At 37.2% G+C, this 12,621-nt stretch overlaps 1 protein-coding gene across 2 annotated transcripts; it reads left to right on the top strand.

Moving 5' to 3' along the window:
• The first annotated feature begins 457 nt into the window (after positions 1-457).
• On the top strand, positions 458-1,839 carry LOC103705884 (uncharacterized). 2 transcript variants are annotated; one of them, XM_089927323.1, is made up of 3 exons: positions 458-781; positions 926-966; positions 1,454-1,839. In XM_089927323.1, the coding sequence occupies exons 1-3, from the start codon at positions 688-690 to the stop codon at positions 1,574-1,576; spliced, it is 258 nt and encodes an 85-aa protein (XP_089783449.1). In that variant the 5' UTR covers positions 458-687; the 3' UTR covers positions 1,577-1,839. The 2 variants fall into 2 exon arrangements, with proteins under 2 accessions (XP_089783449.1, XP_008787989.1); XM_008789767.6 differs by having other exon boundaries at positions 467-781; positions 926-978.
• The last annotated feature ends 10,782 nt before the right edge of the window (positions 1,840-12,621 follow it).

Below are 12,621 nucleotides of genomic sequence, written 5' to 3'. Positions count from 1 at the left end.
ATGAAATGATAGGGTAGTTTTACCAATAATTATCACTTGAGGTCAACTTTTTGGAAAATTGGTTTTGAATACTTCAGTAAGAATAACTTTAGGCCAAAAAAAAAGAGAAAATTGGTTGGTAAGAAGATCAAACTTATTGGTTGTAGTTTAAGTTCATGCAATCATGGACTAAGAAAACGATAATCTGAACTTCCTCTATACTTCTTGCTGTTTTTAATTTTATCTTTATATATGGGTGTGCATATGTATGGATGTATGCAAGTGTATAGAGGTGTAGGTAGATACATACATAGATAGATAGAACTGGATAGATGTGTAGGCATCTGAATGCATGTTGCGTGCTTGTGGGTGCAGGGGATCATCATACATGCTCTCGAGTGGATGGACATTGACCATTGCCATTCCCATGTTAGGTCTTGCAGCATAAATGCCAGTGAAAGCTCTGTGGGCAGTCAATGTCATCACTCTTAGAAGCAATGAGGGAGGATAAATGGCAAGGGGAAAAGCTGGGAAGATGAGAGCAAACACCTCCAAATAAAATAAGAGGGAAGTTGACTTCAGGATGTGTGAATGACTTTGTCCTTAAGGCCTCTATAAACCCCCCCACACATCGCCCATTAGATTGGCATAACAGGAAGGCAGGCTGTAGTTCGAAACCCTTTTGGACAAAGGGGTGGTTCCTTTCACATGATGGACCAGAAGAAGCCTTTGCTTCGGCTCTCGGCTCTGCTGTTCTTCTTGTCATGCCTCCTCCTTCCCTTGGTTGCTGCACCTCTATATAGTAATGTCTTAAATTCTCTTACTTCGTTGGTTTTAACATAAAGAAGAAGAAGAGGGATCTGTTATGTCGTATGATGAATTGAAGCTTGTGTTCATCTCTCTGTGCATAGAAGTAATGGTGCTTTCTATTGGGTTTGTTTTGCAGGGAACCTTGCTGTAAGGATCCAAGAACCCCCACTTCCAGAGGTTACAGATCAGGTTCTCTCTCTCTCTCTCTCTCTCTCTCTGTGTGTGTGTGTGTGTGTGTGGGACACGCAGACACACCCACCCACCACCCACACCTACTTGATTGAAAATTTTCTAGATATTAAGATTTCCTCAATATGTCAGTCTTACTTCATAAGTGTGTGTGTGTGAGAGAGAGAGAGGCAAGGGGACAAAGAATGGCATAATTTTTTCTTTTTAAAACTGATACAGTGTAGGTTCTATGGTACTAATCTGAAAGAATATTTTGATATTATAATAACTATATATAATATGAAGGTCATAGAAGTTTTTTTTTTTTTTTTGATTTAAAGGTTACAGAAGTTTGGGACTATATCAAATGTGATCATTAGTCAAGAAGCATTTAACAGATTCAAGGGGAAAAAAGTCTGGAGAAAATTAAATCCATTGCTGGAATTGATCTGGTTCGAATTAGCAACATGGTCATGCCTATGTTTTATTGGTACAGGTAATGTTCAGAGAAGCAAGAATGATGAAAGAAGAAATGACCACTAGGGACATTGAAGTTGATGACTATCCAGGATCAGGCGCAAACAATCGCCATGATCCTGGGACTCCTGGAAGAGCCTGATTCAAAGCTGCTACAATTCTCATGTGGAAAAGTGGCCATAGAAGTGATGGTGTGAGTGAATCCAGCAAAGCAGCTAGAGTTATAATTATATGTAGCATGTTCCATTAGTCTTTGTATTAATATATCAACCTCATATTTGAACCTTTATCAGCTTCTTTTTTTATTGTAAAAAAGAATAATTAGCCTTTTAAGTGATTAAGATTGTATTACTTTGGTTATAATATGAAGAAATGACCACTGAATTTCTTCTTCTTTGCTCAAAATATGATTGAAGGACAACTGAATCTGATGGCCTTTGTCAGATTTGTTTGATACATGTATCCCACTTGATATTAAGTATGCTCAAAATAATTTTTTGAAAAATATCTGCAAGGAAAAAAAAAGAAAAAGGAAAAGAAAAGAAAAGGTCATGAATCTCTCTTTTTCCTAAACTGCTATAATTTTTTTGTAGTGAAGCATATAAGCAAATATTGTAGAACCTATTGTCGTAGTAATCACGAAGAATTTATGTCCATAAGATGGTAATGAAGACTAGATGGAACTGATGATGCTCTGTTCGCTAGGTCGACTTGAGCTTTGGCATCGATATAAAGCTCATGCTCAATTCAATTAGCAACCAGTTGAATTTGTGGAGCCAGACACTTGAGCCAAGCATGAATCAGACATCAATTATTAGAGATGCAGCAGATTTGCATTAGCCTAGATGCCCAACGTGGAGTTGATCCATAGTTGGTGTAATTCTAACTCCCACAACTAGATCTAAGACTTGCATCAAGACTCAATTTTTAACTGTAAAGCCATCCAAAAGTAATACAGAATTCATGCATAATCTCGTAGACTTAAGCTGACACAAATTCGCCAAAGAGAAGGTTTTTGATCATGGTTAGCATAAGAAACATGCAAGGGATTCAATATTCCTCATAGAGCTTTGAAATTCTCCGGGAAAAAAACAAAAGAAGTGTCAGATTTGTAGAAAAAAAATCACTCCAGCATAATATATAGCTGTAATTTTTTTTAAACAAATATTAAGATATACATGGTCATATTTAATTTAGAAATAAAGCAATAAATATTTCCCCAAAAAAAAAACAGTAGCATATCTTAAGTGTCTGTGTTTTACACTCACACTCTCCGTATTCAAAAACATCTCAAAGCAGTCAAAAGAAAATTCACTTTCCTCCGCCCGAACTATTGCCAGATAACCTCGAAGGACACTTTAAGAATTTTTAAAAATAAAAAGTCTACCGTAAAACATGGAAAATTAAAAAATCTCATCATATTTTCTCTACAATATTTCTGATTGTTGCTGGAAACTGGACCCGGGGGCGACCGATCCGCTGAGAAGGAGGAGCTCCGGCGAGAACTGGCGGGCGGCAATCCGTCGGTGAGCACGTCGCATGAATTAGTGTACGATCAAGTGAATTAATGCCTTGCCGTCGGAGATGAAGTCGGGATCAGGAGGTTGTCAGGGCCGGCTGGATGCAGCCGAGCTGATTTGCCGTGGAGGACTGGAGATCCGTAGATAACAGGCGCCACGCGCATTAATTGTTGAGTAAGCCGGAGATACATATTAATTATTGAGTAAGCCGGATATACGCATTAATTATTGAGTGAGCCGAAGATACGCAATAATTGTGGAGTAAGCCGGAGGTCTGCGGAGGCCACGCGTATTAAATGCTAGAGGCGGTGGCAGGATATGATCTTTGATCGAACTACAGAAGGATGTGATTGCGGTAGGTGAGTGGCGAGGTCGGACTTCCGAGGTCGAGAGCTCTGAAGTAGGGCGCCAGGTCGGGCGTACGAGGTCGGGCGTTCGGGGTCGGGCGTTCGGTCGGGCGTCCGAGGTCGGGCGCTTTCGAGGTCATGTGCTGTCGATGTGCTCACGTGCTTTGGGGTCACTTACATTCCCCTAACACTGATAATTACCACAAACAATACCACTACCAATAACAATAATAACAAAATAATTAAAAGTTGAAAATATGCTATGGATGTGTACTGAATGGCGGAAGTAGGAGAGGGACGGGCTTTATCATCAGAGGTCCAAACTTTAGGGTGATTGTGGCTGGGGGCTGCCAGATCTTCGACATCTCAGTTCCGAAGGCGGGTTGAGAGTAATCTGGTCCTGCTTAAGTTATGTCCGACGTTTCTTGCCTACATGTGCTGTAGTATTGGAGGATGATTCAACGACAATCATCGGTTGGATCCAGCGGAGTGTAGGAGGTGTGGATGACAGCCACCTACTGTTTAGAGACATTCGGACTATGGTGTATATGGGGGATGGCCGTTTAGGTAAAGCATGTATACCATGCGGCTAATGGAGCAGCAAATTGAATAGCTTTTTATGTGAGTAACTATTCTGGAAAAATTCTTCGGCTTGGAGAGGGAGACTTACTCGAAGGGCAGAGCCAAACACACTTCATATACGTGTCACACTATGCACTCACTTGGACCAAAGCAACGATCTACTTGGCGATATACCTAATCCCAATCAGGCCCGCTATAAACAAAAGTTGTCAGGGTTCAGACGCATTAATTGCCGCCTACAGTGAACCATCACGATCAACGGTTCCGGACATCCAATCCGTGAAGCTGATGACTTATGGACCTACGTCGTTGTTCCCTTGGCCCATATCCCATCAATTAACAACCGTCCAAATACTGGCCCCCACCCTCTCATTCAAAAACGTCCAAATCTGCGGTCTCTTGGACGGTGATCCATAGTTCATAATTCGTGTATCGTCTTTTTATATAAATATTAACCTGCGCTACAGACTAACACGGTAACTCCTCCATCCCCCCCTCTCCTGCGGCCGGTCCAACTGGAAGTACGATTTTTCTAAAATTTATTTTTTAAGAAATCTCTGCTATATTCTGTTTTTATTTTTGATTTTTAATGCAAATTTTATGACCATTTTCTGCATCTTGTTTCTTAATTTTTATCCTTCGCTTGATGTTAACTATGTCTTTTTATATTTTTTCATTATATTTATTTAGATTTTTTGCATGAATATCCTCCTAAATAACGAATTTTGCATAATACCTTTTCAAAAGTGATATTTGGATGTATACCCTTTTAAAACACTTGTTTTGCTATTTTATACTTTTTTTTTTTCGTTATTTTGAAAAAGAAGTGCCACTAAGGTTTTACTTGTATCCTCCACCTGAACCCCCTTGTAAGTTAGGAGCAAGGCATCTCCTTATTAAACAAGTTTTCTTTGAGATAGTGTCAAGTGTCAGTACTTAATCATCCTAAATTCCTAATATTTCTCCCCCATCACATTCAGGATAGAAAGTAAGCTAATGGTAAGGTACTTTGGGAAACATTTACTTACATCATGCTGGTTTCTTGTTTATTTGTTGCATGTTATTAGGAAGTGTGATTTGGGATCGGCCACTAGCTTAGTCTGCAGTTTGTTGGATGCTTGCAAAACTTTAAACCAGGAGTGGCAGAGCGTTGGATTGGATCAACTTTGGATTGAATTAGAAAACCCATGACCCATGCTCAACCAACCTATTTATAATCATGTTGAAAAGAATAAATCCATACTCGACCTATTTATTTTGTATGGACCCAAATGCAACTTGTGAACCAATCAAGGCTTTACTTGTCTATTGTATACATTAAAAAACTAAAAACAAAACAGAACCAGGAAGAGGGGTCTAAGATTGGGCATTGAGATAAGTAAGAGAGGGGAGAGGAGGACATTAAAATAGAGAAGAAGACATGATGAATTCTGAGTGTGTTGTATACTCGACTTCTCTCTTCAATATAGTTTGTGTTTTCTCTTAACCCTCGTTTGCACAGCCTTTCTGATTACCCAAACCAGGCCTTGACTACTGCACCATTGCCACTATCCTAGGGTTCTGGGGCTAGGCTATAAGGGCTTGTTCAGCCCATGGTGAGCCTTTGTTTCGAGGGCCAACCCAATTTGGCCCATCTCTTTGGAACCCAACTCCGAGCTGATTATAGAAGCTTTACATTGGATGGGTTTGGGTGAATTGGCAAGTTCAGGTGAGAAATTGTCACCCCTAGCTGTAGCTAGAGATTTTGATTAGTGTGAGGATGGGTAAAGATGATCACAGATTTATTTATCTGTCTATTTATTTTTAAATGGGTTTGGAGGGTGGTTTGGTGCTTCTGCTTGTTGGATGGAATTGTGCACATGGTTGAATGGTTTAGAAGCAATAACCTTAGAATAAAGATTGTACATGGCTTGTTTGATTGGTGATAGTTTTTGCTCTGTGTTCGGATACTAAATCTTTAGAGCAAGGTTCACCGTTTCGGTACCGAATCCCGTACCGGTGCTACACTAGCACCATGTTACTACAGTACGGTATATGATCTTTCTGGCATACCGAGTATCGGTACGCCTTCCGTACTAGGTATTGGTACCGAAGCAGTACGATATGGTATGTTCTATACCGTTCGATTTGGACCAGTACGACAAACCATGCTTTAGAGTTTTTCTTTTGAAATAATGAAGTTTTAAACATGGTAGTCATTGCACATGCTAAGTAGTTGATTTGGAAAGTAGTAATGTTGATGGAGGATAATGGCCTTGGATTTGAGGCTCGAAAGAATGGAGCTGAGCTACTACACCTAATGGTGATTGTTTTTTAGATTTTTTTTTTTTTGAAAGAGAATGTATTCTAGAATGTAATTATGGAAACCTGCCAAGACTAGCGCACTTAGGATGGTGATTGAGATTAAGCTTCAAGAAAAAATTGTTGGTCTTGAATCATAGACATCGCTGCCATCTAAGAGTACCAGTATTTGAGGGGGAACCTTACACTGAATACTGTGAGCAATGATCACATTTTTAGAAGGAAAGGAGTGTTTAAGCACTTCAACATTCTAAAGGAAGAAAAAAAATGACCCTTTGATCTGTCATAATAGTTTTCTATCCAAATGACATAGAGCTTGGATAGACCATGGTTCTTGGATAGAGCTTCAATGCTGGTTGTTTACTTATTATAAAAAAGCAAGCCCTTTTGTGAATAAGGGTCAAGAGTGCATTCTTTAAATCTATGAAGCAATCTGAATGATGGACATTTCTCTGGTTAGATCTTAAGAACTAGGAGACACACTTCCCACTAATGAAATAAAAGGAGTACATAGGCCCAGATTATGCAATAAAATAGCAACGATGAGAAGGCCAGACTGGAAAGTACTAGGCAGCTTTTTTGGGTGTCAGTTGTTTCAGTTTTAGCAAGTTTTAATTTTGCTGCATAAACTAACGATCTTGTACTGTTTGCCTAATGATTCTGCAAGCAATGACTTTATTCACACTGCATCATTAGACTACAGAGTAATTCAGTTAGAAAGTGAGTCCTTGATTTGGATAAATTGGCAATTTAGTTTCTGATGCACTGTAAAACACTCATCTGAAAGTTTCTGTAGACATCAAACTAGTGATTGGCTGGCTGAATTGTCATGCATGACCCATTTTGCTTTAGAAGTTTTGTGTTGATGGCCTGCATCGTTATATGCTAATCTGGTTATAGATTTACACATTCCAGTTGGTATTTGGATGGTGTTTCAGATAATCGATCGGATTTTGGTTGAAAGGCGGCATGTAGGGAGTTGGTATGACTGAGAATACCTTGTAGAAATCTGAGAATGTTGGGTCTTGAGCTTGACTTGAAATTATTAGCAGAATAAGATCCATTGAGCTAAGCACAGATGAGTCAAGGCTTGTAGTTTATCTTTTGCATTCTAGTCAGCACTTAAGAATGCTAACTTATCCAAGCTCATCATGCTTACATTGGTCATTTTCACAGCTATGTAGAACATCAGAGCATTAAATTGCAATTTAGGTAATAAAATTGATTATTATAAGTTGATCAATGTTGAAATCATGCATTTTCCTTTTACTCTTTTTGCTTTAACCATGTATAGAGATCTGCTACTGGAGGAAAGACATGTTGAAGGACGGTAATTGGAAATATAGCAGTTTGAAGCCTTCAGACCAACCAGTTGTTTTCTAGTCAGGTGCTTCAATCTGGTTGTGTATGATAACATTCTTCCTTGTCTTATGTTACTCATACCCAGGATGCAAGTATGCAACATTTCGGCGGTGTCAAAAGAAAATCAAATTTGCAAAGAGGACTCGAAAGATTTTGGAACAGTTGAAAGTTAAATCTCTGTATTATCTTTAATCATTTCCTCTAGCATTGCATATATTATCGAATCCTTGATCACTCTTCATTAGATCTTTTACTGTGGAAGGCTTTTTTTTCTACTGATAAATGTTTCATGAAATCAACGAACAGTTTGTCAGCTTCGGCAGCGAGCTTTGCACGCTGTCAAAAACAAAATGTTCAAAAGCTTATAATGGAACTGAAATTCCTGATACCAAAACCAACTTGCAGACAAACTTCTGGCAGCTGCATTTTCCCATTGGTGGAAGTAGCATGTAAAAGTGTTAAGAACAACTGGTGCATGTAACCTTTGTGGTTGTGACCCACCTGCTCTCCTTGCTAAGATAGTTTTTTTCAGCTACGGCCGATATCGATTCAAGTGACTGATCCAGATTCATCAGATCTTGCTGAACCAGACACTGCAACGCTGGTAAACTGATACTAGATTTTGAGGTGTCAGTCAATAACATTAGTAAGGGTTCGATGATGAGTATTTCGAAAGCTATCATAAAATTGAATCCATGCATGTAGGTTGATTGTTATTCAGATTGCAATTCTATTGCATGCATAGCTTGCAAAAAGTGGGTCAGCTTAGTCCTATCCATGTACTTTATTCTCCATTTATCCTTTGTGAATCTTGTCCACTTGAAGGTGGGGAATGTTAATATTTAAGTGGGCTGTGTCCAGGCTCAACACCATATCAAGAGCCATTTGATTAGCTATAGGACTTCTTACTTACAGGCTAGATATATGCCATTACATATCAAGAGCAGCAAAGTAGGTTTGGGATTCACTTGTGAATTAATTTAGAGTCAGTTTTAATAATTTTTTAGTTGTTTCGAGTTATTGAAAATTCTAAACTTATGAGTAAAAAATATCCAGGGACTTGCTTCCACTAATGAGACCAGGTTTGTTGGTTGGCTCCCTTCTCCTTGTGTGTATGTGCTAAAAAGATGTTCTAGATTCAAAAGCACAAGGTGGCATATCTATATATTTCTTGAATGGAGACATTTCTTACACATGCTTTGCATTCTTGGGGACATGAAATGTATGTCATAATTCATGCTGGTCCCACCCATTTTCGCCATGGTAGAGAGATGACTGAAATGTGGAGCATAAGATCAGTTCTCCTTTATTTTTTCTCTGAAATAATGTTTTAGTGGTTATGATGTACTAATTGTTTACACATTTAATGAATGAGGTTGATCAAGCAAGACTCCTTTGAAGCCATCATTTGGATGTTGCTGAAACTGACAAGCAAAAGCGGTTCTAAAGCTTATCGAAGCAATTGACTGGAGATTACTTGGCACACCGATAAATCCAAGTATGTCGACGATGGCAATTGTAAGAATTGTGGTGGAAATATGATGGATTTTCCTATCAGATCCCCACTGAGTTGCATCACCCAACCATTGCTTCAACTATTCAGCAACTTGCCAGAGTTGCATCTCTGGATTACTTTCTGATATAAATTGCCTGTTTAGTGGCCTTCTTCTGCACTTTTGGAGGTATAAATCATGAAATTAAAAAGGATGATAAAATGTCAGATATCGATGTTTGTAGCCACTAATGCTTTGTAAATGCACCATTGTGGGATTTATGTTACAGTGCAAACATCAACCACAGCCATGGATCCAACTCTTTTTTTTATTTTTTTGAGGGAGAATGGAGGAAGCAAAATACTTCCTCCAGATTTCATCAAGTCAAAAGAATGTACAGATTACAGAGTGAGCCAAAAATTTTAGGATCCAACTCAAAGAATTTTAGGATACATAATATTATGCCATTGATGTTGTTATATATGTCCTTTACTTTCAGCTGACATTATAAGCTATTCTTGTGGCCCCCAAAATTGGTATCTTCGTGGGGAGGACTCACCATGATTACATCATATGAGATGTGAAGTTGGAAACTATACTAAATAAAGTTGGTGAGTGCCCCACTCTAAAGCTGAATTCAAAGTCCATCATGCCTATTGCATTGCAATTGCTTGGTTTCGCCGAATCTGTCCATGTGAACACGAGACAAATCATTTATAAATTTTCTTTGACTTTGTAACAAAATTCAGGTGACTAGAACTCACTTGATTCATGAGAAAAGAAGAGAGAAAGTGTGATCAATAGAAAAATAAATACAAATCTTATGTTCCATCGGTGTTTTTAAAGAAGAGAGAAAGAAATATAGTTTTTTTTATTAAAATAAAATTTTCATAATTCATGAAAAAGAAATATCAAGTGGGATATAGAAAAGTTGAATTCTCATTGGTTAGCGATTAAGATAATATTTTTCTAAATATATCCTTAAGCTTTTAGATAGAATGAAAAAAAATGTTTATTAAAAATATAACGAATATTTCCCATGTTCAATTAAACATAAACTATTATGTAATATATTATTTTTATGATCAATTAAATATATAAAAATTATTTTATATATATTATATTTTTAGGTATTAATTTTTCAGAAAAAAATTTACAGTAAAAAAAATTATTTTTATAAAAACAAGGGATAAAAGATAATTCCTTGGTCTCTTTTTTTCGCTAGAAAAAGAAAAAAAACGCGAAGCAAGGGGCCAATCTGATATTTTCGTTATGGATCTTCAGTGAAAAGCCCCAGCGTTGATTTCAGAGCCTGTCAGGAAGAGAAATCAAAAAACAAAAAAGCAGGGTGAGGAAAAGAGGAGTAAAAAGATACGTTGGAATGTGTAATATCGTGCAGGCATCATGGGACCCATGAAGACCGACTGTACCAACAGTCTAATTCTCTGTACTGGCTTCTTTTATCATCAGCTGATGTGAGCGGTAAAGAAAAGCTGAGAATATAATACTGCCAGATGTTGGCAAAAAATTAAAGCAGGGGCCCTTATGCAATAGGGCCCATGTCATAAAGTATATGTCCCAAAGTTAGAGCTAGGGGTGGGGCAAGGGAAAACGCTTTCAACGACTTCACCTGCCAATACTGACTTCACATTACAATGCTAAAAGCAAGGAGTAATCACAAATTTTATAACATGTAACCTATAACAATGTATCAGCACTTTTCATTTGTTATTTGCATTTATAATGCATGTATGAGCTTTCACCATATGGTGGGTGTCCAAAGAGTTTGGGTTGGGGGTAATGAGAGCTAATCAGTTCAAGAACGCAACTTCTATCATTCGCAGAAGAAAAACTTATGCATCGCCTTTTTGCCATTTTAAAGCAATGCTTTAAGCACCACAAAAGAACTCTTAAGAAGCAAACTGCTATATAGGCTGGGGAGAGACCGCCAAAGAGTAGAGTTGTGCACGTTACATGACGATGTAACATCTAAATTGTTTTTTTATATTTTTCACCTATTTTATTTTATGTGAGTCACAAAGTGCATAGATACTATTAGCATTTGATTTTGCAAATCATGAAATCAATAAGAGTAGCAATGAGTTTTGGTTAAGTTTTTTCTCTGTCTATAGTTTTTTTTTATAAAAAAGAAGCTGGCCAGAGGAATTGGATGTCAACCACATGGTTGGGGGTAGAAGCACTTCCTTCGAGAAAAGTCTCAAATTTTGTCTGTATTCTCTCCTATAGTAAATGAAAATATTCATGGTCAGTTTATCTAGCTAGACATCATTATGATTAGATATTGTTGCAAGCTATCTATTGACCATATAATCTGAAGCTGTCTTTTTTATCATTTTGGTGAACCAAGGATTCAACTCTGCTTATAGAAAAGGATGTTATCCTTGTTTTTTTCTTTTCATTTCCTTTGTAGGAACAAGAATTTTCTATGCATACCGAGTCTCCTTGATTGACTAGGTGAAGGCATGTAACCTGATGATAATCAAACCATGATTATTATAATTCTTCATGGATGAAAAATTTCTCCTACATGGGCTTATAAAATTGGTGCATCTCATAAGAATCGATGTCATGCACTACTAATAGATAGGTTGAGGCACTTTTTATATGTGCTGGTGAGCACCCCAAAATAGTCTCCTTAGAGAATAGAAGTATAAAAAGGACAAACGTTTAAGCTAAACTCATATCCAAATCAATCAACTTGCATATCCTATCTATCAACAAAAAAAAGAAAAGAAAAACATGTATACCCAAATCAACCAATCCTAACATGCCTTCTAAATCTAGCTAAAATGGACATGGTAAGGTGTATTATGATAGCATGATGTTGTAGGATCTATATGAGGGAGCATCTTTTTTTCTCTTGACTTAACCAATGGAGTGCCTACGTTGAACATCAAACCATCATATAGATATTCCAATTTCAAAATATAGTATAATTTTGCTCTAGATTAATTTAACCAATATTTTTAAAAAAAGAAAATTACATTTAAAGGCAAATATCATTATGGGCAACCCATACTTATACTTGTTATGATTATCTATTTTAGCATTATATGAAAATAAAACATTTTCAACTTTTCAATTCCCAAAAATACTTCTCTTAATTAATTTTTATAATTTATTTTTTATAAATAATAATCGATTTTGAATATTTTAATTTTAAATTTGGTAAAATTGTTATGTACAAAATATATATATATATTTGCAAGAAACTAAGGCCGCATATGATCTCTACACAATATGTATGTTACCATATTCATACCAAGAAATTTTACTCTTGAAAACTCGGTCTTCATCTTATACCTAACCAACCAAATATCGAGCTGATGTAACCCTTGCCCAAATCGGTCCGCAATAGACGCACATTCTAACCTAGCCAAATCGAAACTACACATTAGGTCAAAATCAACATCCTCCCCTGGAATAATTCAAAGCTCCATGATTTTGACATTACGTAAGAGAGAAGGATATCTCTTCCTTCCGGCATTCAGCAAGGACATTTTTTCAGCCCTGAAGATGCCCTTTGCCTAACACGTATATTTGGCAGTCTCGCAATTTTGC

Source organism: Phoenix dactylifera, chromosome 14 (assembly GCF_051530095.1).
Source record: "Phoenix dactylifera cultivar Ajwa chromosome 14, Ajwa_hap1_PhDact_Kaust_v1.1, whole genome shotgun sequence".
Lineage (NCBI taxonomy): Eukaryota > Viridiplantae > Streptophyta > Magnoliopsida > Arecales > Arecaceae > Phoenix > Phoenix dactylifera.
This window is presented reverse-complemented; position numbering and strand designations above follow the sequence as displayed.